General features: G+C 42.6%; 2 protein-coding genes across 2 annotated transcripts in view; one reads left to right on the forward strand and one right to left on the reverse strand.

The window, feature by feature from the left end:
- The window catches only part of PRDM4 (PR/SET domain 4), an 18,011-nt gene extending 4,629 nt beyond the window's left edge, over positions 1-13,382 (reverse strand). Inside the window, exons 1-8 of the mRNA XM_018080604.2 lie at positions 13,250-13,382; positions 12,392-12,577; positions 9,568-10,362; positions 6,311-6,460; positions 4,979-5,097; positions 4,148-4,233; positions 2,725-2,852; positions 1,849-2,163 (exon numbers count right to left, since the gene is read on the reverse strand). Coding sequence (XP_017936093.2) covers positions 1,849-2,163; positions 2,725-2,852; positions 4,148-4,233; positions 4,979-5,097; positions 6,311-6,460; positions 9,568-10,362; positions 12,392-12,577; positions 13,250-13,382 — 1,912 coding nt within the window. The remainder of the gene's footprint in view (positions 1-1,848; positions 2,164-2,724; positions 2,853-4,147; positions 4,234-4,978; positions 5,098-6,310; positions 6,461-9,567; positions 10,363-12,391; positions 12,578-13,249) is intronic.
- Positions 13,383-21,592: 8,210 nt separating this feature from the next.
- On the forward strand, positions 21,593-22,238 carry ASCL4 (achaete-scute family bHLH transcription factor 4). The gene has a single exon (XM_008919762.2). The coding sequence runs from the start codon at positions 21,672-21,674 to the stop codon at positions 22,236-22,238; it is 567 nt and encodes a 188-aa protein (XP_008918010.1). The 5' UTR covers positions 21,593-21,671.
- Positions 22,239-26,757: the final 4,519 nt, after the last annotated feature.

Here is a 26,757-nt window from a genome sequence, read left to right on the forward strand (position 1 = left end):
ATCCCATTTCCCACAGGAACCGTATCTGATGCCTTACCAGAGCCCAGCCACATTTGAAGCACTGCATTGCCTTTGTCTACAAAAACAAGTTCTCTTATCTAACAAACACACAGGTACAAAGCTCACTGGCCCTTTGATAACTTCTATGTTTTATCCCATTTTTGCACTTATCTGTAGTTCTTCCACTATTCTTTGTCAGAAATAGTTCAAAAGCCCTGCATGCTACTGAATTCAGACTGAGTTTGAATACCATTTGAATCCCACTCCACTGAGTGTTCTGAGGTTGTGTATATCACATTTGTAGTTGATCAGTTTATTAAAACTCCTGACTACTGAGCCTACAGCTTCCTATGCTTGACTTGAGGCACCAAACCCCCAGTTTTATTCCTTTTCCAGTTCAGTGACTTGCATTCTTTGATTCCCAATAGGCAAAAATATCCAACCGTCAATTGCTGGCCTGTAACCTGACCTTCACCCTCTCCCCTGTCCTCCCTCAGTGTTAAATCCATGCCTTTTCATATTTCCTCTCTTCTTACACAGCTGAAAAATCTCTATTTTGTTTTCCTCTGTTAGTGCTCATTCCCTGATCTGCTGGCAATTCCCCCTTTATCCCCAAAGTCTCTAGTGATACCCCAATGCCCACAGAAGTCAACAGCATGTTCAGACTTTACTTTTAATGAGTGACACCGCTGAGCCTAATCCATAACAGTCTGATGCTACAGTTGCCAATTTCAGTTTTGTGCCATTTCCTTAAGACAAAAAACAATTCAAGTAGGAAAGATCTCAGGCCTGTATTTAAGTGGACAACTGGCCACATTAATAGCTCTCAAACCTGGTGTCCTTCTTGCAAGCAGAAGGGAATCCTTGTTTTATCACAGCTACCAGCACTGGACCTGCTGTGTGGGAACAAAGGTTTTCTGTCTCCCAGATGAAGGCCAATTAGATGCAATCATCAAATGTTTTTAGACATGGCACAATCAACCAAATCACAGGTCTACATACTTTTCTATAAGCACCCACACCACTGAATCCAGCTCACTCCTATCCCACCCAACCGGCACTCTCTCAGGCACTGCTCAGGCATTAAGTAGGGTCAACATGGACTGGAGATCATTCCTGTAGACAGACATGAATCTAAGAATCCATTCTTAGAAAGGCAGGTTGAGGGAGGCGATTCTCCTCCTCTTATCTGCTCTTCTGAGACTCCACCTGGAGTATTGCATCCAGTTCTAAGGTCCCCAGTACAAGAAAGACATGGGGATGTTAGGGCAGGTCTGAAGGAGGGCCATGAATATAGTCAGAGGGCTGAAGCACCTCTTCTGTGAAAACAGGCTGAGAGTTGGGGCTGTTTAGCCTGCAGAAGAGAAGGTTCCAGGGAGACCTTATTGCAGCCTTTCAGTACTTAAAGGGGGATTTCAAGAAAGAGAGACTTTTTACCAAGGCCTGGAGTAACAAGGGCAAGGAGCAATGCTTTTAAACTGAAAGAAAACAGATTTAAATTGGACATAAAGAAGACTTTTTTTTTTTACAATGGGGGTGGTGAGGCACTGGAACAGGTTGCCCAGAGAAGTTGCAGATGCCCCACCATTGGAACTGTTCGAGGGTAGGCTGGATGAGGCTCGGAGTGACTGATCTAGCAGAAGATGTCCCTGTCCATGGTGGGGGGTTTTGGAGTATTATTTTTAAAGGTCCCTTTCAATCCAAAATATTCTATGATTCTGTGTTTCCAAGAGCTTATATTTACGGACGCAAGCTCTGCTCTGCCAACTGGCCATGGAATCAGAGAAAACAGACCCTGCCCCAATGATTTCCTAGCAGAGGCATCTCTATAAAGCCCCCAACCCTCACCTGTGTGTATCTTGAGGTGTGTCCGTAAGTTGCTGGGATCACTGAAAGCTTTGCTACAGAAATCGCACTTGTGCGGCTTCATGCCCATGTGCCCCATGAAGTGGACATGGAGCTTGGAAGGGGAGATGAAAGCCTGGGGGCACATGGAGCACTTCCACTTCCTTTCCTTTCCGTGGCCTGGCCCATGGTTGCTGCTGTGCCCCTGACTGGGGAGGTGGTTGTGAATATGGCTGCTCAAATGGGCCTTGAAGTCCACATAGGAAGCGCATTCCTTTCCACAGTGGCAGATGTGCACGTCTGGATGTTCAGGGACACCTGTGAGCACAAAAGCATCACTTTTAATGAGGCACGGTAAGGGTTAACAGCATGAGCAAGATCCATGTAAACACTTTGTCTGTGGTAACAAAGCCAGCTGCAGAGATTTTTTTTACCTTTGTTCCTTTCAGCTACAGAGCTTGCTTTTCAACACTTTTAGGTAGGTCATTTCAAATGTTTTGAGGGGCCAAACTTTGAATCAGTTTTGAGCACAGCTCTACCAAATCAAAATTATCACAACCACAGGTGAGGGAGGATAGGAACATCTTCAGCTAGCAAAACTCCCTTAGCATCCCTTAGTGGACAAACAGAAGAAAAACAACGCTCTTTCTTCAAAACTGTGATCTTTTACTCCTGATCAGTGGAATTAGATAGGGGAATGTTTCTTTTAAAAGATGGTACTCTGTAGTCATGAAATGTAAAAGGAAACTATGACATGCACCAATAGAAATTGAGAAGGAACATAATGCACTCCCAAGTCACAGCGCCCAGGGATGGCACTAAAAGGGAATTCAAGGTGGGTACTCCCTGCAAAGCCAACAAAAATGAGTGCTTACTTACCAAGCTGTCGTGCATAGTCCCGACTGTAATAAAAGAGAAGCTCATGTTCAGGTGGGATGTCCCGAGAGGTGCAGAAGTAAATTTTTCCATCGTGAGGATAAGCTACCAGATTCTGCTCTTCCCGGTTCCTATAGCAATAACAAGAGGTATGAATAAAAGCCCTCCAGAAGTATTGACTTTTTGAGAGAGAAAAGATGGAGATTCCTATAAATAGGTAGTGAGAGAACCTCAGTGCTTCTCGGCACATTATGAAAACTTTCATGTCTGTCACTTCTGTCCTTCTTTATTAAAGGAAAGGAAAACTAAACCTTGAGAGCCAATCTGCTCCACCAAATGATGCATTTTTCACACTACTGCTGAGAATATTATTAATACACATTGGAGTGGGCTGAGAGAAGAGAGTTTATGATCTCCTAAGAAACTACAGAAATCTATGTATTTTTCATATTAACTCCCTCAAGAAATAGAGAATGCATGAGGGAGAAAATATCAGTAACGCCTTAAAGCAAAATTATCTTAAAAAAAATCCTCTTGATTTCCATTTCCAAGATGTGGTCATTGATCTTTTGAAGCAGTATCTTGCATATGTTTGTTCCCAGTGTTTGAAACCAGCAAACTGCCCCACTGCAGTGGGAGATCAAGCATTACATTTCTTGACTCTTGCATATGGGAGCAGTGAAGTGAACTCTAGGAGAAACCTACTTTGTGTCACAGAGCAAAGCCTTCTCAGTGGACTATGGATGGAGCAATACTTAAGCCAGTCCAGACAGTTTTCACTGCAGGCTCTGGAAAGACTGAAAAGGACAGTTTTTGCAAGCTGTAAGAGCTTGGAACTTGGCCAAAAGAACTCAGGTACACTTTGCTAATAAAGTATTAAAATCAAAAGGACAATCAACATCACCTTCACAGACATATCCAAAAGGAACAGGGAGGGAAAGCAGTAACAACCTAATACACAGTAAGTTACTATAAAAAGAACCTGGTTTAAAGCTTTAGAACAAGGGAAACAAAGTATGGGGGCAAGTCTGGGGCTATTTTAGGACAGCTTGTGTACCAGTCCTCCTGTAACATTCTCCACTGTGTCTACTGTTTCATTCTCCCCACCAGTTCAAGATGCCCAGGTAACTCTTGAAGGTCCCTTGGCCCCGAGCTCACCCCCCTCTGGGCAGGCAGTGCAGCAGTGCACACTCTCCAGTACACCCCGAGATCAGCTCAGGTGGTTAGAGCGTGGTGCTAATATTGCCAAGGTCTGGGTTTGATCCCCCTATGGACCACTCACTTAAGAGTTGGACTCGATGATTCTTGTGGGTTCCTTCCCACTCAGAATATTCTGTGATCCTTATCTTTCTCTTTTCTGTACAGCCTTCTATGAGCCTGCAGCTCAAGACTCAAAGCTACTTAGCACAGTACAGGTGGTTCTCACCTGGCTTTGCGTACGAACATCATCCAGTTACATTCATTTTCATCAGTTGTAATGAGGCAGAACTCCAGGACACCATTGTGATAGATCTATCAGGAAAACAAATGCAATCTTAGGATAAAGTACAGCAATAAATGCAGTCAAAGCCAGCTTCTTTAAGAGAGGATGTGTTTACCTAGAACAAGCTGAGAAGTCTCCATTGCCATTGCCAAGACCACAGCCCTGTTTTTACTCCTTATTTTCCTCTTCACACGGCAATCTTGACTTCTCTGCTACCCGGGAGGCCAGAAAACCTGTTTATCAGCATCCTTCCCATACATCACCTTTAGCTCCCACCAGAAATGCATTTGACTGCTTTTCTTACAAACCAAGTTTTGTGAATAATAATATCTGGGCAAACAGTACATGTTTTATTTATATAAATCAAGTTTATTTTCTGAACATGAAACGATGGGGAAAAGAAAGCTTTAAAGCATCTTTCCTAAACAAATCATTCATCACCTAGGGGAACTTTCAATAAACAGTGATACGAAACAAACAAGTGCTGCCTAGTGAATCATATACAATCTCTGCTGCAACTCCACACAAACAGTGGAAACCACATATAGCCCTATAAAAGAAAAGGCATTAAAGAAGATTTTTGTACTTCAGAATTGATTACCAGCATATTACATGGTATACAGCTCTGTTATGCTGATATTAAGCATTAAACAATCAAATTGCTTTACTTTTGACTTTTGGCAAGGATGATAACGTTGAAGTTGCTGTGTCATGTGGCAAGTTTCACCAGATAAAGGCATGTTGGCAGATCTACGAGCCAGAACACCCACTGACCTTCCAGATGTGACTGGCTGCTTTGTCTGTCCAGTCGGCCACCTCCAGAGAATGGCTCTGCTGTCCGATCAAAGGTCCAAAACAAGTCCGCACAGGAATGGTTTCTCGTGTCCACACACCTATCAGGAGAAGACCCAAATCTGAAGAACTCAATGGTTTAAACAACTAATCATGCATAATAAAGAAGTGGGAGGTTTATGAGATAATGCTCCAGGGATAATATCTAGGCATAAGATCATCAAAGCTTCTACTTCACATGTGAAACACACCTAAGGCGGAGACAAGAACCACCACCACCACATGACACTACTGGGAGCCGCTTTGTTCTAATTATAAATATTTATTTTGTCAGAAGCAAGTAATTTACTTTTCAGTAAGCTATAAAACTAACATCCTAGCCACTTGTACCAATTAAAGTTTTCATGGCACTTTCTGCAGAAGCAGAAAATACTAGTTTCAGTAACTACATTTTGCCTACCTAATCCCCAGGAATTTCCAGAATTGTTGCTGGGCATTGTTAAGCAGCTTCTGCATTTCTCCCCAGAGGCAGCTGTATTTCTGTCATGGGCAGAGGGATTCCTGCATGTATATTATTTATTATTAAACATTTATATATATTGGTCTACATGAATACACTGAGTAGCTTTTAGGAATAAACTGGAAACTAGTGCAGCTTGAAAAGAACAGATGTAATCTACTCTCAACAAGCAGCATCACTAAGCAAGCCAATAATCACATTCTTCTCTAGCCTTCAGATCCTTAGGGTATTGCATTGTACTCTTCGATTTCCAGGTGACAATGGCGTGAAATACAGTAACAAGGTCCACATCCAGTGACAAGGTCACAGCCTACATGCCAAATGTAAATGAAGGGAGGGAAAGAAATAGAGGCACTTATGATCAATACTCCAATGACAGTGCAGAAGTCCAGAAGACTCACAGGTAGCAAACCAAGCTGATGAACGAGCAGACAGAAATCTCCTCTATTATTTCTAATTGTTGCCTTCTCCCAAACTGCAACCGCTGCAATGTTTTCTTATCAAAGCTGTGCCTGAGTTGTCCAACACGATAAAAATAAACACCATATCTTGCTTGTGCTTGACCTTACGATGTGCCACACTATGGCAACAGCCCTACAGTATAGTTGAAGTCTATGCAGTAACCAGAGCACAAGAAGTTCTTGGATAATGTAAGTCAGGGTGATTACGGATGAGGGAAGCACCTCTCTACTCCAGTGTTTCTTTCCCACATTAACATCCCCATGGTTTTGGATTTCAGGCAGTGAGTGTATTTTAAACTGCTGCAGAGAAACACACAGTAACATGATTCTTACCCGCCTCAGCTCCCATGATAGACTGCCGGAGGACGAGCTGCTTAGGGAGAGAAAGCCGGGCTCGGCTCTCTATCGGGGTGTCAGGGACAAAGGTGACGGGCCCGTGGTCTGGGCAGTCCGACGGATACGCCTTGTCACACAGTGTGCACCCTGCGCAGAGGGAAAAGGACAACAGGGATTAAAAAGATGCAACAGCTCCCATGCTCTTGGGAGCAATCAGCTCTCTACCAATATGCTTCAGCTCAGTTCCTGACAAAGTCTGGTTCTATCAGGTTCAACTTGTCCACTAAATATGTTTTACTCAGAAGAATACAGACCATATTATTACAGTCAGATGGGCACTGACATAGATGTCACTGTTCCTGTCCAATTCAGATCAAATGTGAGAATCTCCACCTACCTTCCTAGACTCCAGAGTATCCCTGCAGGGGAATCTAGCAATGGGACAGAGTCCACACTTCATCAACCTTACTGCAAAATGGATAGTAGTCTCCCCAGAGCTGGCAGCAACGCTGATGATGTGAGAGCCATTTTCACTCTGATCACAAGTGAAATGAACTTTATTGGCAGAAAAATCTATGACATACCTAACCAAACACTTTCTAACTGGATACATTTTTGGAATCTACCAGAAACACTTCTTGCATGTAGCACCTCAAGGATATCTGTGCAAGGGGATAGAAAGGTCTTCTTTCTAAAATGTTTCTAATTTGAACCCAGATATCCCCTTACCTCCATTTGAATTCAGATTCAAATTTAAATCTTCACAGCAGCAAAAACCTCACTTTACTGTTACTTTTGAAGGACTCACTGCAATAAACTCATACAGTATGAGTATGTCACTGAATGGAACAAAAACAAAAACCCAAGAAGAATCAGTACCATCGCTTTCCCAATCTGTCATTCAGCAGAAGTACTGCTGAAAAAGAAACCACTGAAAGTCTTCAGTCTAATAACTCTGAGAAAAGGTACATCATAAAATGCTCTCTACAGCATTATTATTTCATCTAGAAAAACTATGTAATTTTAATTCTCTACAGATGGAGCAACCAACACCTACTCAGCAACCACTCTCCAGATGAATCACTATTCTGAAGAAGAGAGATGCTCAGCTAACTAATCAGGATCTCCACAAAGACCTTCTTTGGCCTGTTGATGACCCAACTCCATTATAAAAGACCTATTGCAGAACTAGTCTTCAGCAGGCCTAAACAGCAGCTCCATTCTTACATGTTTAAAGATAATTTTCAGACATTCCCTTCATACATCAGAGTACCAGAATCGGACCCCCAAAAAGTACAGTTTGAGCAACTACACAGTTACAGATAGCAAGGTATTCAAAAAATGATTAGGTAGAGCCTATATAAGCATTGCTTCATGTGCACAGGTGATATGCAGGAGTAAAGCAATGACAACAGCCAGACCTGAGTATGAGAACCACTATCTGGAACAGCTGCTTTTAAGCACTGCCTAGCACGCACCAACTACAGCTCCAAGGAGAGGCAGAGGAAGAAAAGTTCTAGGCATGAGACACTTCCATTTGGAAAGGTTCAGGGATTCATATATTTTTAAGAAGTTGAAAAAAAAAATCTCACATTCTACAGAAAGTCAAATACACTTTCCATGCCTGTCCTTTCCAAATAATGCCAAAAAAACCCAAACAAACAAAAAAACCCAGTCATTACTTCACTGATTTGGATACCCAGAACTGTCAACAAAGATGACCATAAAAGGGGTTACTTAGAAGTTTCACAAACATTCAAGACTGTAGCAAAGGCACACTTCTTATTTCCTGCTTAAGAACAGTGTAAAAAGTTTTCTGAAAAAGGCCCTGACTCCTGTCTTCTCAGTGAGGAAAAACCACCAAGGGGCTCTAAACCAACTCCTTGTCCTTGCTGTCACCTGTCTGGACACAAATTCATGTTTTATTCACGAGAAGTTTAAAAACAACAATACAAAGTTAAAATTTAAACCTTCCCAAGTCAAGAATCTGTTTTGCAAATCACATGAAAGCACTAGGCATGCAACAGCCATTTTATTATCCTACCAAAGGGGAGCATCATCTGGGAAACAGCTTAGGACTATGTTAAGTATAGCAACAATAAACTGGCACTTCCAATCCCACTTTGAATAAGAGAAGTGATTTCACCACAAGCATGTTGGATTCCACAGTATTTTGATCATTATTTGCTCAACACGCAACAGATGCCTTTAGGAACTTCTGAGTGCATTAACTGCAAAACTCTTCCTTTAGGAGTGGTAAATTCATCACAGTTCTATGCCCACCTGATTTTAAGTTATATTTTATCCCACAGAACAAAAAGTTTAATTCAATTGTCTGACTAGACACTTTGCACCAAACTGCACCTCTCCCAGTTCTAACCAAGGCGCTCTGTCTTCCAATTTCTTAAAGTATGTTCTGCAGGCAAAGCTAACCATAAGGTCCTGGCAGTTGTAGGGCCAGGCTGCATGAAGAGCAGCCCTCAGCAATGCTACCACAGCTAATAAAAATGATTATAAAAGCTGACCTTATGCTTTAGAGATGAGAATCCAGACATGCTGCAGGTCAAAGTTCAAATCTCTGTCCCAGCAAATGAGAACTTCACAGTTCTCAAACACCACTCCTTGAATGATAACAGGATTGAGAGTGCAATACTCAGTGCTCCTCTCTCCCTATGAGATCAACTAACCTCTGGACTAAAGTGCTTTGATGAGAATAATTAGAAATATTAAAATGTTCCTTCCCTCTTTGCTCTTTTTTTCCAGCAGGTCCTGTTGAGAATAACATTTTCATGTTGATTGCTCATGTTTTAATAAAAATTTTGCAAAATCACACAATGTCATACTCAACAATTATACCCACTTGACTGAATGTATGGCTTGTGGTGGTATTTGTTGTGTATTTTTCATGCACTTGTGATGTGACTTTAAAAACAAAAAACTCTCATTTCAAACTATAATATTTGCATATCCACAGAAGGCAAGAGGTTCATAAAGACTCAGCTTTCAACCTCAAGGCAACATGGGAGATGGATACAAAGAGAATTATGCTAAAACATCCTACTATGTCTACTTCCAAATATTGTCATTTCAGCACAGTTAATCTGGCACTGCAGATGTTCCAACTTTCGTGGACTTGTTAAACAGCATTTCTTTTACCATTAATCTGTAAGACTAGCAACAAGAGTCCTGTCATCCCACTCGACAATAGCTGCATGACAAACCCTACCCCAAGAAAGCAGGAAATGTCCACTCACATATGGTAAACAAGGTTGCCATATTCTCCTTGTTGGAATTGGAGTCTTCCATTTGCAGAGAGGGTGGTACAAAGGCAAGATTGTCTGCAGACACATCCACATGACTTGGCCCCATGGCTACTTCCTGATTGATGGAAGACACCGCCACTGGCTCGAGGCTGAGGCCCACTTCATGCAAGGCTACTGAGTCCAGGGAAGCGAGGTTGTGTGAGGTAGAGAGCGCCACACTCACGGAGTTGGTGCTCATGGCCACAGTATGAATGGAGTCATTTAGTGTGCTGTCCGATATCCCTGTCACTCGCCCGGCAATGTGGTCGGGCTCCATGACGACAGGGAGTTCCAAAGTGCTACCGTGAATGGGAATGACACCGCCGTGTCCCACAGCGTCCGATGTCAAGTTACTCCCCACTGTGTCTACGGATAAAGGTTCATGGCTCCGGGAGCCATTTGGGATCTGTGAATGATCCCCGGCTACATCATCCATCGTGAGCTCCTCTGTCATCCCATCTGTGGAGATAGGGCTGGTTACCCTCGAAACGCTCTCCATGGTGATTGTAGTATCCAGTGCTACCTCATGGCTGTCACTAGGATGCAGATTTTGAGGACCATGAGTGTTCACTGTGCGGGAGTCCATGGAGACAATCCCTGGTTCCAGCCCCACGGTTCCACTGGGCTGGTAGGGATCTAGGGCCGATGGATTGTTGGAGACTGACAATGCTGGATTGCTGTCAACATTTATAGTGTTGGGATGGATGTACTGAGGTGGTGGTCTGTCCGCCAAGTACGATAAGATACCTGATAGGAAGAGAGGGAGAAAAAGAAGACAGTGAGGTTACATCAGTTTTCAAATCTCGAACAAAAATCAATCCCAGCAGAGTACATTGAGACCCAGATCCCTGAAGACGTTCGCTACATTATCTCCAATTAAAATCCATTACATCTAAAACATGCCTCACAAACATACATGAACCCAACACTCTTGTCAAAATATCATTTGACAGCAAATTCAACAGAGCAAGTCTCTAGTTATTTCTCAAACTCTGAACAGCCAAGTTTTTGGCAGAATGCAACCTTGGCTCCTCAGCACAAAGACTCAATCAGAAAGGGGTTCTTCACATTTTAGGCTTAATTTTTCATTCTCAAGAACTAGCTCACAAAGGATGAAGGACTGCTAGAGGAATCTATAATTTGATAACTCTGGTTCATCTTCACTAGAAGAAAAAACAATTCTCCAGAATACATCATTTTTGCTTAGGTATTTAAGTTTTAACAATGACTACTTCCTTCCTCTAAGACTAAGTGGCACAACTGTCCACCTCAGAGATCATCAATTGCAGTTCTGAAGGACACAGATAAGGTCTCTCACAGATATCATGACTCATCTGCTCTCTTTCCTTACATGAAAAATACGTTGTTTCTCCTAAAACAATAGCTTGGTTAAATTTAAATCAGAAACCCTAACATCTTTTCTGGTAGTTATGGAAAGTCTCTCAAAAAAATCAAACAACCTTCAAACTTACGATATGAAGAAACACCTGTATTTACACACTAAAACAAAAAAAAATCTTTGGAAGAAATACATCTGCACATTCAAGTAAACAGTATTTTCAGCAGAGAGAGGGGCAGATTTTCCAGATTCTGGAAGATCTGAGTCAGCATGTTTCTTTTTTGGCCTTCAACCCTATGAGCCATTTGATCTGGAAGTGTGTTCCATTCAAATATGTCTGTTATTACAAGGATGCAAACACGGATATTCTTTCTGCAGCATAACCCCATTAAAAATGACTAAGCCAAGAAATGGACAGTTTAATTTAATCAGCTGGATCAAATATTCTGCATGCAATGCTGCCTTGTGGCTTGAACAAGGAGGAGCCCTGAAAGCAGCAAGATGACTCATGGAAGAGCCCTGCGAAACATCAGACTAAACATCACAGGAACTAGAAAGATTATTCCAGCTCAGAAGAATGGCAAATACTTTTGGTCCTAATGCACTCTCTTCATGTACTCTTTGCTCACTAAACAGGCAGGCAGGTTATGCAGTAGGAAAGGTTACTCCTAAGCAGCTGGAAAATTCAGCCATTAGTCAACAGGAAGCTGGATGAGATCTGGGCTGCTATAGCTTTTTTCCCTAACCTAGGTTGAACCAACAACACCCACTGGGTCACCCTGAAGAAGTTTAACTACCCTTCCACCCTGCCAATCAGCTACAAAACAAAACAAGGACTATATTTAAAGCTCTGATTTCTGTGTGTTCACATACCAACATGTTAAATTCTACATTTATATCTAAAGCACACATGAGAGAGGAATCAAGATACAAGTCAGTATGTTAGGCTTTTGGAAATCAACCTTGAACAACAACAAAGAAAAAATGTGCCATGGGCTAAACAGGTGGGAAAGAGCCCAAACTCCTCAGCTGATGGTTTGCCCTTTTTGAGCTTTGAACTGTTGTGACCTACCGTTATGCACATATTAAGTACTGCTTCAGCCTATAGGAGAAGAAAAATAGAAGCAGCTTTCAAACTGTAAGACACTGGAGACAGAACCCAGGCATGCTTTGTTTTCTGTTAATCTTAAAACCAAAGCAGGAGTAGCAATCAAAGGTTTGGTTTAAATAGAAAATGCCCTGCAATTCTCTTCATTCACAAGTACAGCAATAGATACCTGAAAATAAAGGTGTGTAAATGACACAACAGCCTCCAGACAAAGGCATGGAAATAACAGCTCTGCAAAACAGTCAGTCTTGCCTGCTTCAGGACAGAAACAGGTAGTTCTTAAAACAGTTTCTCTTTCTTTTCCCCTCCATCACCACCAGACAACTTACCAGGTAGAATGTGTCTGAAATAGCTGCTCTCCAGGTGAGGGTATGGTGGCGGAGGTAGGGTGTAGTTTCTCTCTGGTATACCACACATCACTCCTCGATCCCCAATACCCATTGGGAGCATCAGAGATAGAGCAGAGGGCAAGGAACTCAAGGAGGGGCCCAAGTTTGGAATTGCAACAGGCAAGCCTGCAAGAGAAAATGCCAATTTAAATTCAACAGAACTACTTAAGTTTAGGAACACGCAAACTAATGAAGCTCCTCAGGAGCTCTCTCCCTATGGAAATACAGCATGGTACTGTCAAAGTAAGGTGGCAAGCTTCAAAGAAAGGATCAGTTATCACAGCACTGAGAGGCATGCCTGAATATAGCTAGATCTTTTCTGGATACGTTTTATAGGGCTCGCTTCTACTTTACAATTGTAATGGACTTCTGTCTGTGCAACCCCCTGAAAAAAAGAGCTAGGAAAACAATTTTGCTTCACAGGTGAAAAATCATTATTTTCACCTGAGAGAGATTAGACACAGATGGAGGCAGATCTTCAGCTACAGTTTGTATTTCAAAGGATTCTGCTACTACTCACCTACAGTGCAAACCGACACCACCACCCCTACCCCCCACCCCCCTGAAAAAAACAAGGCTGCCACTAAGGTGTAAGCCTGATAAGACTCATGCCTTTTCCTTTGCCCACATCAGCAACGATTTATGGTCTCCCCTTCCCCAACTCTACATCACCTCACCACCTGCTAAAGATATGACTTGCTATCAGAGCAAGCCCTGCTACTCAGTTATGACCATTCCTGTGACAGTAAAACACAGAGCATGAGCTGCAATACCCTTTGTGGGGCCTTTCCCCATTACCTGGTGCTGGTATGGCATTGTGAGTGGGGGACGCCGCCAACCCCAAGTGACTCCCCGAGACCGGCAGGGCATTGCTCACAGAGGATGAGGTCAGCTGGTCCATCCCTACAGGACTCAGGTTCATTTCATTCATTCTGGAGCCAGGGAACAGAGAGGGGAGGGGGGAAAAGACAAAGAAACAGATGCAAGAACATTCCTGATTACTGACTGTACTGTGGTGAGGAAGGGCTGAGCAAAAAAACTCAGACATTGGCACATAAAAACTTTGCCTTAGAAAGCTAAGCATAAAGCACATCAGCCGCTCACATCGTCTTCACATCATGATCAATACGTATTGACCAGATTACATAGCAATAATAAGGATTTAAAACTAGTTCAAAAAGACAATCAGACCATAGCTTTTTCCTTGCCGTTCAGAAAACACAGTCTCGCTCCTAGCAGTCAAAGCCACTGTGATTAAAGTATTGTGAACACAGATCAATTTGCAAGCTGAATGTTACAAATACTCAGACAACAGCACCTGATTTAAATTTCATGACTTCTGGACACCACATTCACATTTGAAAACCAAAGTCGGGGGAGAGATCACTTCCCACTGGTAATGGACACAAAATCTCTAGTTCACCATCAGTTCAAACCAGGCCAACAGCGACAAGAGTTACCACTGCAGAACAGCCATAGTACAGAATTTTAATAGGCTGCCTCAGTCTGGTTCTACATGCTCCTATTCCATTACAAATTGGCACCATGGATGACACGTTATTTCAGAGTAAGTAAATACTGGTTCCTGAGTGCCTGCATGGCTCAGGTGAGCACACACCACATCAGTGGCCGTAGAGCTGCAGGAGCCAACGCGCTGCCCAACACCTGAAATCACCAAACCATGTCAGCTCCAGGCACATCTATCCTCTGGGGTCTCAGGCTGCACATGCAGCCCAAACCAGTCCATAGGGATGGGGACACCAAGGAGGCACAGTCAACTCATGCTTGTCGCAACTTCACAAGCTCTGCCTGGCCTATGCTCTGCCCACCCTGGCCCTCCTGCCCACACAGCAGCTCTAACCGGCAGCTCATAGGGCCGGACAGACCAGCTACCCCACAGCAGCCACAACTCCGGCAAGGAGACCCAACGCCCTCCCCACTGGTCCAGCCTGTCACATGGCCCTTGCGAGCAGCAGGCCCAGGTGCTGCAGTACTGATGGAGAGCAGGACCTTAGACTGCCATTCCAGTAAGGAAAGGTATACCGCTCACCCAGGAAAAACAGCCAAATACACCGAACTCTAGCGAGTTAACAGCGGAAGATCTCGGAAGGGGCCCATAGGGACCATCGAGTCCGCCCCCAGCCCCCCGCACAGCACCTGACACCCGGAGGGCTGAGCCGCGCGAACGGCGTCGCCGACTTTCACACCGCGTCCACCCAGCTCCGCACACGCACTGCCCGACCCTGCCACCTGCCTCCAGGGACGGTGCCGAGGGCTCCGGCTGCCCGCCGGGGCAGGGCATTTATCCCCCGGCCCAAGCGGCTGCTGAGGATGGCGATGCCCAAGGGAGGGAACCACCACCTTCGACCCGGGACCGAGCCTCGGGGCCTGCGGAAAGGCGCTGAACTTTAGGGAACCCTCCCCTTGCCGCGCCCCATCGGCGCGGGGTCCCGCCCGCCTCTCCGAGGTTTGCTCAACCTGGGGGGTGGCATGGAGCCCGGCGGCTCTCCGGCGGCGGGAGCGCCCGCAGCCGCATCAAGGGCCATCGGCCCCGGCCCGCCGCCTGCCCCCGCCCCTGGTTCCGGCCCCAGGCACGGCCCGGCCGCACGACGCTCCCAGCGGCCCGCCGCCGCCGTCTACATGGGCGGGCCCGGGCGGGCGCCCGGCGGCGCGGGCCCCGGGCGCGGGCGGGCGGGGAGGCGGGAGCGGGCGGCGGTGATGGCGGCGGGAGGGGAAGGCGCCGCTTCCTGCTGTGGCGGCTCGGCGGCGGAAGCGCGCCCACCCGCCCGGGACTCGGCCGCTCACCGCCCGCCCCGGCTCCGCCGGCTCACCGAGAGCCCTGCCCAGCGCTCCCCGTGCCGCGCCCTGCGGAAGGGAGCGATGCGTGCTCTGGTTTTCCTCACAGTGGTTCCACACAATATTCCCACACAATTCTCCCAGCCCCTTACTGCCTGCCCGTCACATCCGTGTATGTCTGCTGTCATTAGAGGGTTGTGTCTCGTGTCGTCTGGAACCATCACCAGCTACCTTCTGCACATTATCGTTCAGTTATGAACTGATTTATGGCTCATATGTACCATTCCGGTTGAGGCGACATTGCAAAGGAATCTCTTGATGCGTGCGAGTAGTTTTGTAGCTTGCTTTCGCCTGACACGCGGATAGTCATCACATATGCAGCTCAAGTCAATCTCCATGTTCCTTAAGTGCCGGGGTGAACAGCTGTTTCCTGAAACACCGTAATGTGGTTTGGTAATTTGATTGTGCCTGACACGTAAATGATGCCTCATTAAATGAGACATCCCTTGATAAGATGTCTGTCTGCACAGGAGGAAACTCTCAGTATTTTTCTGTCTTCTCTCTTTTGATCTGAAGAACATAAATGTAGGATCCATAAGAGTCATTCCATGATCTAAAGGGCCTAAAATGTAGGATCTGAGAGAGTCATTCCAGTTCAGTACAAACCTATCAGTTCTTCTAGGGGTGGAAACATGCTCTCCTCATTTGGCTATACCTGTCAGAAAGTTAAACACCTTGTATACACTAGTTCTTCAAGCTCTCTCTGTAGCTGAAGGAGAGAAAACAGTCTGTTGCAGGGTGCTTCATTCCATCCTGAAGTTGTCTGAGATGTGTGAGAATTTCCTTTGTATCTGCCTTTCTATAGCTATGGCCTTTAGCTGGGACCTGCGTAATTGCTTTAGTCTAAATATGTAACATCTAAAGGAGTACATTTAGGCAAAGTAAATCCAGGCCTCTGTCACTCATGACAAAAAGAGTGACCACATATCCCACAACATCTCATCCACTAAGCCAGATAATCCTTACCCTAACCATGACTGACTGTAGTTGAATTGGCCCACAAACATTATTTCATCAGGTCAAGAAGGAACTCATCAAGTCCTCAGATTTTTAGGGGCTGATAATCTTCTGATGGGGACTTTATGTGTGTTTCATTTCTGTGTATGTAGTACCACATATTCACATGGTTGGTGCTAATACTTCACATCTTTCTTAGAAATTGCAGCAAATTCTTACAAGCCCAAAAATATCTCTCTTCACTTTGCATTTCCTAATACATAGGAGATGACAGGAGACCTTCAATTTTCTGTTCTCATCCTTACAACTCTGCAGTTATGCTCAGTACATCTCAGTTCTGTCCTGAAATGCTAGGTTATCCCAAGCCCTCAGCTTGTCTTAATGCCAATTATGATAGTGTAATGATAGTGTAATTCTACCACAGAAGTGCCCTGGTGCTGAAATCCTTGTGCTATTTCAGCTATCTGAGCTGAAAGTAATACTTTGAGCCTATGAGCCAGATTGGATGTAGTCAGACACAGATAAGAGTGGTTTTTTCCTACTGTCAAATGTGAGTCCTCTGAGATTCCAGCTTTTTTTGTAGTCACTTTACTCCATTGAACACAGAATATCTTAAATCTTAACTACCAGTTTAAAGCACAAGTATCAAAGGAAGCCAGTGATAATATGAAGTGTCACTGAATGAGAAATTAATCTGTGTCTACAGAGATGTATGCTGCATGCCCAAGGTATTGTGATAAAACACATTTGGGGACTGTTTCTTCTCCAAGGAAAGATATGTTTTATATACCAAACACTTTTATTATATGTGAAGGGTTTTGATAAGACGACTGCACTATGTGTCCTGAAAGCTTGGTTTATTGACATTTATAGCAGTACTTGCTGCGCGAGGAACAAATTGTCAAGCTATTTTTCAAGTTGTCTTCAGATCCTGGAGACATACTAAAAAGATAAGGGAGACTCATGAAACCACAGAGGAAAGAAATGCAGTGAGCATGCTTCAGTCCTTCCCTGTAGCATGAGCCAAAGTCCCTGCTGGACCACGCCCACATCTCCCTACGATCAGTTCTCTTCTGCTATTGCAAATCTGCCCTTGGGTTCTTTCTCAGAGCAAGCAGAATTACATTGGAATGAAGATTATGCAAAAAGCAATGGCTGAAGCCAACTTTTTTAACATCAAAAATCCAAATTTCTCACCACCTTTTCAGGTATCCTTGTCAGCACTTTGCAGGCCTGTATTTTGGTGATAGTCACACTATGAAACCTGGGTAGTTTATGTGCAGCTCTCACTTCTAGCTATAAAGCTGGAAAGAGATGGCTCATGCTTAATGATAGAACAGGATTAGAGAGACATAAACCTATTGAATCTTGTGTTCTTGTGTCTCAGTGTCAAGTGAAGTTATTACTGTCATTCTGTGGCATACAGTTAACAAGAAAATCTGTTAATTGCATATTTTTATGTCTGTTAATAAATTGCAGCAGCCTAGACAAACTATGATATGTATAATAAATACTACAATTTAATATAATTACAGCAAATTAAAATATAGGAAGTGCACGATGTTGTGAGAGTTTCTTTTTAAACTCCCCACGGATTTTCTTCTTCTTCCTTCTCAGTAATGTATCTACCAATAAAACAGTTCAGACATCATCTTTTGGGAAATAGGTGGACTTTGGGAAATAGGTGGACTAGTCAGTTGTTCAACTGACTCTTGTGTTTCTACTACAATATTTCAACTGATGACTTTTTTTTCACACACAGAGGGACACAGGGTCAATGAAAATCTCTTTCTTTGAATAATTCAAAGTAGTTCAAAGCAATCACTATGTAGTGCCAATAGTGTTATCCATGTGGGAGTGTGATCATGACGGTTCTTTTGTACAAAGATTACATACTTATAGATATTGTGTTAGGATATATGCAACTAAAATCACAAGTAAGTTATATCTGGAAGGAAAATGCCTTAATGTTTTATTTTTAGATATGTCAGAAATATTTTCTGTTCATTTTGGCTGGGTAATCAAGTGTTTATAGTGAAGTAAAAGGAAAGAGAGAAGGAAGGAAACCTGTTCAAATGCCATAGACAAGAGAGAAGGAAGGAAACCTGTTCAAATGCCATAGACAATGGAGTCTTTAAGGAATCTCCCAGACTTTGTATTATAAAAGCAAAACAAAACAAAAAAACTGACAACAAGATCACAAACAAACCAACCAAACCAAACCAAACCGAAACATACAATATGTACGCAAACAGTACGACCTCTGCCATTGTAGAGCAGTGAACAACATCTGATTTCTACCACCTGGAAAGCAAATCAGGCCATCTGCTTTGTATCAGCATGGAGGATATTGCATTCTGGAGTTAAAGGATCATCCAGACAAATGTGTGAAGAGGAGTTAATTGGAGAAACAGTGTAAGAAAGAAGATCAAGGGCTTATCTTAGAAGAGGAACATTATCCATGTAGTCTTAACCTACTCTTAAAACTGAAAAGAACGTGTATTAGCCTTTCCCTTTGGTGGACCAGACCTGCTACTTTCACTGTGTCTGCATGTGCAGACATGTTGAGAAGGGTCTTCTTTCTGCAGAAGTCAGTGCAGGAAGGAGACATTGCTTTAATCCTGCTAGCACTATTAACAAGGACCTTCAGTGAGAAATAAGGTGCGTTGGCCTTGCTCTGGCTCTCTTCCCAGGGGCAAATCCCTTTCCGAGCAAGTGACATTAGATTGTAAACAAGATACCACATTCATCAGAAGTCTGTGGCGTATTTTCTTATTTCTGTCGCGCACAAACAAATTCAGACTTCAGAGTCCATTTGATGCGAGATCAGCTTCAATCATTCAGCTTAACAATTAACATCTACCTGTAATTTTTCTTCATGTATTTCCCTAAAGGATTAGCAATGTGGATTTTCTGTCAGAAGAGCAGATGTCTGTTTGGCACAGGTGCAATTGTGACACTCTGGGAAGTGCCGGTGGCCTGCATTTACAGTAAACATAGAAAAGAGGTCTGGCAGCAGGGCATAGTGCATTTGCATGACAGAACTGAAACGTAACCCTGCCTTTTGAACATGGCTAGACTGCTGGCAAGGTCATGGAGAGCTGTGAAATCATCTGGCAGCTGAGACCCCCCAAGAGGCATGCTTCAGGAATACTGCCAGACAGCAACGTTTTAAATCAAATGATGACAGAAATTGAATGTCCTTTTCCTACTTCAGGTATTTGCTTAGAGGTCAACATCCTCTTTGTTTTAGGAAACTTTAAAGCCCTGGCCTACCTTAGCACTACAGTGAAGGAGTTATTTTCTTTTAATCATTCATTTCTGAAAATGTTTCTTCTGGACAACAGAGTTTATAGTGTAAGTGATATTGAAGAATCCATCCTGATCAACCGTTTCTGAAGACCTTTTAAAAGGCAGAAAGTCTCTCAATTATTTGATTATTAAATTAATTGTACATACCATGAGGCATTCTTCGGTAATTTTTACCTCACACCTATACATTCCATCTGTGCTATGGCACATATTTTGGAAAGATACTTGTTTGTGACTGGAAAAGATCTCAACCCCTCATGAAAACCACTGACTATCTCTTAGGTGATGCTACAAAGCCTTCAGCTTCAAACACCAGTTCTTGCTAGTCCATGTCAGTGATGGAGGTGAAAGTAAATGGATGGTTGTCCTGGCTTTTGAGCCATTTTGGTGCTGATTCTGCCCCAACATAAACCAGAGTCCAGGATTCCTCTCACTCATGCCTGTCTGGAACAGTCTGCCTGTACGTTCATCATGCTTTGAAGATTACTATTGTTTTTTGAAGCTGCAGAATAGGCCAGCAAAGACACAATGGCTGACTTGAAAATGAATGCTAACATCATTGCTACTGGTTTCTAACTCAGCAGAAACACAGATGTGTTTATCAGAGTGGAGGATGTTGTTTCAGTTACTCACACTACTGAGGCAGTTTGGCATGAGAGACTAAACAGGGTGGAAACTTTCATTTTGAGCAAAAGAACAGTTTTAATAGAGCCTACATACCTGTATCTTTTCATGTCCGTCCCTTCCCACAGCTCTCCCACACCAAATGTTCCACTTCCCAGACTGATAGTCACCAAAAAAATGAAAAATTCTGTTAAGATGATAAAACTGTTAAGATGTGTTTTCAACAAAAAAATTTAACTATGGAGCTCTTGAACAAAAATGTGGGAAAAGTCAAAGACCCTCAAATTGCTGCAGAAGAAGATCCTAACACAGCAGGATATCTCGGAGGAAAGGCACAGACAAGGACATTATGACCTTATACTGTCAAAAGTCCTTTTGTCCACCTCTTTTCATCGACAAGCTGCAGGGAAACTGGAGGACACAGCATAAATCTGGCAGAGTCAAGAGGGATTTTCAGCTCCCCCACTAAAGCAGTGTGTAGGGTCCATCAGGTGAGTTAAATCTATGTAAACATCTACTAATAGCTGCACGTGGGGCTATCAAGGCATCACCTTTTTTTTGTTTATCTGAAGCAGGTGCTCACAGTGATGACCAAGACATTCTTACAATGAGCAGAAACTCTCAAAATGTTGAAGATTTTTTGAAAATGCTCATGTTCAATTTGTGAAACTCACACTTGTTGAAAAAGCCTCTCTTAGGGCAAAGAAAGCAGTTTTCCTCTTACACTTGCACATATTGCATTCTTGATCTGACATGACTTGCAACCACAAGAGAGCACTCTTCCCTTTGAAGATTTCTCGGCTTTCCCAGAAAGCCAGAGACTTACCATATAAGTTTTGCAAACTGCTTGTGAGCTGTTTCAGTTAGACCAGAGCAGCCGAAACAACAAAGCTTGCAGTTGTCTTTTGGATTTCATTGTGAAAAGCCTTTGGGTAGTTTTCAGATGACAGAAGATCCTTGGTTCCTGAAAGGGGGGAGTTCTGCCAAAACTTTGAAGATCTCTGTAAACTTTGCAAATTACCCATCTTTTGGAGGCAATTATATCAAACGATATCATGGATTACAATACATGAGAAGTGTTTAGAGCCTGGAAGATTATTTATGTTTGGCATTAACTCTTATGGTCATAATTTCAAGTGGAGAGAAAAGGAATACACAGGAACCCTCTTATTATCTTTTGAAATATGAAGATCAGAGGAAAAGAAGGGTTTAAAGTGTGGAGTGATGGTCCTCGAAACCTGTCTGTACATTAGCTGGCATCCTACATGTATAAAAACAACAGAGCTTAGAGCTGATTTCCAGGCACAGAGTGGACCTCATGAGTTGTTAGCTGTGCTTTGAGATCTGAGTTTTTATACAATACAGGAAGAAACTGCAGCCTGCAGGGCACAGTACCTATACAAATGTTGGATTAATACACTGGAAGCCAAATTCGGGAACTAACATTCCACTGGTGAGAAAAAAAAGAAGCATGGACAACAGTAAAGATGATGCCAGACTATTGAACAGGATTGCATTTCCAGGAGCTATGTCTCTGGCTAACGGCCATGTGCATTCCCACGGGATACCCCTGAGAGAGCCCTTTGGGGTTCCTTTCCATCTGGACCCATCTTACTGGGAGCAAGCCTATAGTGGGCACACAGGTCGTATCTCCTACATCCCATTCCCTGGCTATGTGGGTATCTATGACTATTCCTTCGAGCCTGCCTTCATTCGAAAGAGGAACGAGAGGGAAAGGCAGCGGGTGCGCTGCGTGAACGAGGGATACACACGCCTGAGAGAGCACCTGCCCAAGGAATTCACTGACAAGCGCCTCAGCAAAGTGGAGACCCTGAGAGCTGCAATAAGCTACATCAAACACCTGCAGAGCTTGCTGGACTGCCATTCCTTAGGCTCTAACAGCAAGGAAACGCTCTCTGCCAAGGAGCTCCCAGAAGTTCCCAGTCCTGGTCCCCCACGGGAGTGCAACAGTGATGGAGAGTCTAAAACTTCTTCAGCTTCATCCCCCTACAGTGAATTTGAGGAGACAGGCAGCTAGGTCTCTTCTCTGGAGACAGAAAGCTTCAAGTTCAGCTGAAAAAAATTTAAAACCCTGGGGATTTTTCTACAGATGAAAATTAATCCCAGGGAAAGAAAAAGCAACTAGGAAAAGGAAAAAAAAAAAGGTTTTTTCAGTCTGTCAAAGGACTTTAACTGTTTACCATACAAAACTTAAAGATGACTTGTAAGCAAAGAGATATCTCTCGGGTTGCTTCAGCTGTGTTACTAAGCTTCCCTTGGACTGTTAAACTGGACCAACGCTGGCATTCTACTTTTCTTCAGCTTTTATTCTGTTCTACTTTCTTTTACCTTTCACTTGAGACAGTAAAACCAGATAAATCCATTTCAGGAAATTCCCCTCCCCTTCCTCCTGCTCTGCCCAGTAAGTTTTATTGTCTGTTTTTCCTGACTGCTAACCTGTGATGCACTGCATTGCAAACACTTGGATGGGGAAAGGTAAGATTTAGATAAAATGTCTTTCCCTAAATATTTTAGAAAACTCACAGAAATACTTCTATTTCTGAAACAACAGTTTAAAAAATAAAAATAAGGCTAAATTTGGGAATGAATTTCTCTTACAGCATCTTCTAAACTGAAAGAAGTAGCTCATACATTGGACACTGGCTATTTGGTGATTATTCTAAGGATAATTTTCAGGAAAAGAAATTGGACACTTTCATTCTAATAAATGCTAGGAAGAGGGAAACAGAGTTCTGTAAAACTGCACCTTCAAAAGAAAAGCTTCACTCACGATACTGAAAAAATGCCTTTTTTTTTACTTTTCTGAAATCTGAGTTCATGGACAAAATAGTCTTGATTGTGTCTTTTTGGCAGGTCAGAAATTATATGCTTAGAAATATAACCTGTTGTGGTTAGACAATGGTGTGTACAAAAAGGGAAACATTGAATATATCAGTTTACATCTGTATGAAAATGTAGGTATTTCTCCTTTTATTTAGAATATGGTATTACTTTTTCGAAGAATACACTTTTTAAAATTAATGTGTCAAAATCTGTGGAATGCCTTTAATTTGGACTGTGTCTACTTAAAATAAGAATTTGTCTCCAAATTGCTCTAAAATCTTCCTTTCTCTGCAGTCAGATTTCAATAACATTTAGCTATGTCCTTAAATCCTATTCTGAATATGGAGTAAATTTCTTACCTGTGCACTTCCCACAGATCTTTCCAACTTTTGCTTTTTTGGCCTCATCTTGATGAAATGGTTTTGTATTTTTTTTGTCTTTCCTTCATGTCATGCTGACTGAACACTTGGAAAAATACTCGTGTATAAATAAGAACAAATACTGATCAAATACCTCAAAATGTGTCCATGTATTTCATTTAAATAAAAAATTTAATTAACCCTGGCTGTGTCTTTTTCACTTTCAGTTGATAATAAACGGGACAGTGCTGGCTGCAAGAGTAATGAATTCTCAGGATGGAATAGAGAAAATGGAAAGGAAGTAAATATGAACTGCTACTTTTGTACCTCAATTTTTAATCTACATTTTTAAATCTAGATAAAGAGCAGGTTTATGTTGTGGGCATCTAATAAGAATTATTTGGTATAAAAATACTCTGCTGCTTTCTAGAAGACTACTCTCAACATTTGTACTCTTTTAGCCGCTGTGTCCGTGGCACTCATGGGCGTTGTTCTTTATTCTTTACATGGTAGCCAGCTCCCTTTTCTAATGACTGTTTTGTTTTTCTAAGGGCTGTTAACTTTTGCGGAGACTGCTTCCAAGACTCAAAAATGTAGAGTTCTAATTACCTGGACAGTTCAGATCCAGAGCCAATGCACTCATTTCTGAGCGCGCAAGAAAGGAGAGAATGACAAGGTCTGAATGTCTGATTGGATTCCATTGGGTTTTGTCTTTTTTTATTTTCTTTGTGATTTCTGGCAAAAGATTTAACCTTTCTCTCCCTCTTACTCAGTTTTGAGATTTCTGGAAATGTTGTATTGCTGCTGGTAATTCTGTCCACAAACCTGAATTGAATTGCTCCCTCAGAGCAGAGATTAAATCTTTGTTATCTATGAAAAACATACACTTCCTCAGAGTACCAGAGGCAAATTCTGTGAAACACAGTTGTTTTGAAAGCACTCCGAACATGAAAAGCAGTTAATATACATATAACGAAAATAAACAGCCAAATCAAACCAAACCACTAAAAATAAAAATTGTCAGAATGACTGTTACTTCATGGGCACGATACATCAGATAATGCCACAAATAAATTTTTAGGTCAGATTGTTATCACAGAGGTGTGACCCCTACAGAGCCTCAGTCCTCTGATTCCCAAATCTTGGAGAGATGGTGCGCTGTCTTTTCTGTGATCAGCTGGCTGGGGAAGTGAAGTGGGCTGTGACTCTGCCCCCTTTCAGCTTTATCTCTCATGTGGAATGTTCCTCCATGTGAGTCTAAGGGAGTGGAAAGCATCCAATCCCTGGGTCTGTGCTTGGCCATCTCCGCATTAGGGTGTCTCTTCCTGTGTGAGGCACAGGCTGATCTGCTGCACAGCTACTGGGACTGGTTTATTTGTTGCATATCCTTAATATCCTGCAGTCAGAATCATACCTGGATTTTGTGAAATAATATTCTGGAAAAGGCCTCTGGACCTCAAGTCAAGGAGACTGGTTAAAAGTCTACATTTCAACTTTTTTTAGCTTCTTTTTTTTTAGATCATACATCTTTAACGGCTCTGGAGATGTCCTTAAAATACCTCCCAATACAACCTCAACACCGGAGACGCAAAATCACAATGTCACATGTATTTTAATTTAATTTTATAGAAAAATTCATTTCTGGATGAAAAAGAAATTCTTTCTGTGGGAAAAATCTGTCACAGATTGAGTCACTCTCCTGAGGAAAGTTGTAACTTTTTATTTCTCACAGTTCATGTTGTCTTGCAAACCTCTTGCACAATTTCAGCACAAGGGAGTAGAAAACAAGATTTCCCAAATATGGATTGGTGCTTCCTTACAGGCATCAATAAAGGTTTAAAGTGAATGCTGTATTTCAAAAGCTTTATTAAGCTGTTTCTGTCTAGACAAAGATTTTCTTCAAAGCTTCCAAAGTGTATCATTATCAGACTTTTAAAGCAGACAATGATTCAACTTGTCACCATGAAAATTAAAGTTTTAATAAAAATGTTGACCAGAAGAAATCTCTCCATGTGGAACAATTACTATTTACAAGAAAGGTGAACACTGATATCTGTAGGCAGCCATGCTACAGCTTTATCCAACTCTTGCACACCAAATGCAGACACTTTAATCTTTCTATCAAATGTGAAAAAAACAGACATCTGAAGTCATCTCTCTTCTGCTGTTAAATTACAAATCCATTTGCTTCTTGATATTATCAGCATTTTAAAGATGTGTAATCCTGGCCATGAGATTGCTTTTAATCCTCTAATAGTTATTTAGCTGACTTTTTTGTAAAAGCCTATCCACAATCCTTTCATGTTATATTACCCAGTGTCAATAATGTGGCCAAAGAAAACCAGAAGGCACCATAGAAAATTCATGTTCAGACTGTAAAGCAATCAGGGCCAATCTACCTCACTGCAATAAATAAACAGGGAATGTCCACAGAAAAATAAAGTGTCTTTGAAAACATTTGTCTCCAGGATACTTAGGCAGGAGGCAAAGCAAGATCCAAAACATTTTGAAGAGAGATCCTCAAGTGGTACCAACAGGAGAGCCCTGCTGAAGTTAGCTGAGGTAATTGCTATAGCTAAGCAAGGTCTTAGTAAGGCTCTCCAAAATAGAGTGGGTGCTTCTCACTAGTAACCCTCAGCATACAGATAAATGTCTGCAGAGAAAGAAATAAATTTGTTCTAGACAAATGGTAAGACTGCAGCTGCACCTAGATTTCCATGAGGCTGTCCTGCTACAGATCTGGAAGCTCTGGTAACACAGGATGAGCACCTTTCTCCATTAACCTGAAGGTGTGCTTGTAAGTAAAAATCCACTATAAATGCTCACTTGTGTAATTCCCACATGATTCTTACACATTTTTTTTCTACCTAACTGTGAATATATCCACTAACAGAGCAGTGGAAAAGTTCTTCAAGTTGCCCTTGCTGAGAACAAACTTAGAGGAGTGACGGCCCCCTTGAAAATTTTGGAGACCCCTTGGCTCACTTCAGATATTACTGGAGATATAGTCTCAAAGACAAGAAATTACTACATGGTCCATGAACTCTGGTGGTACTAGTGTAGAAAAATATGCCAATTTAAAGTCCTTACAAAGGGGAAAGCTAACACTGACTTGTCTTTTCAGTTTGACCCATGTGGTGGTCAGCCAGCCCATGGGCACCAGCCAGCCATCAGCAGGCACGTGTGCTTTGCACTGCTTCTTGCCTGTTCTACTGGGACCAGGGGATTAAAAACTGAGTATTTTGAGGGATTTTTTTATTTGAGAGGGGGAAGCTGAATGACTGGTCTGTGGGAGGCTGAAAGGTTGAAAATGTGGACAGTGAAGCCTGGGAGCATATATAGCACAAAGCCAAG

The sequence above is a fragment of the Manacus vitellinus genome, unplaced genomic scaffold (assembly GCF_001715985.3).
Source record: "Manacus vitellinus isolate BGI_N305 unplaced genomic scaffold, ASM171598v3 scaffold_5_pilon, whole genome shotgun sequence".
Taxonomy (NCBI): Eukaryota; Metazoa; Chordata; class Aves; order Passeriformes; family Pipridae; genus Manacus; species Manacus vitellinus.

What these genes read in the sequence shown, in the direction of transcription:
- ASCL4 (XM_008919762.2), top strand. Translation starts at nt 21,672, where the DNA reads ATGGACAACAGTAAAGATGATGCCAGACTATTGAACAGGATTGCATTT.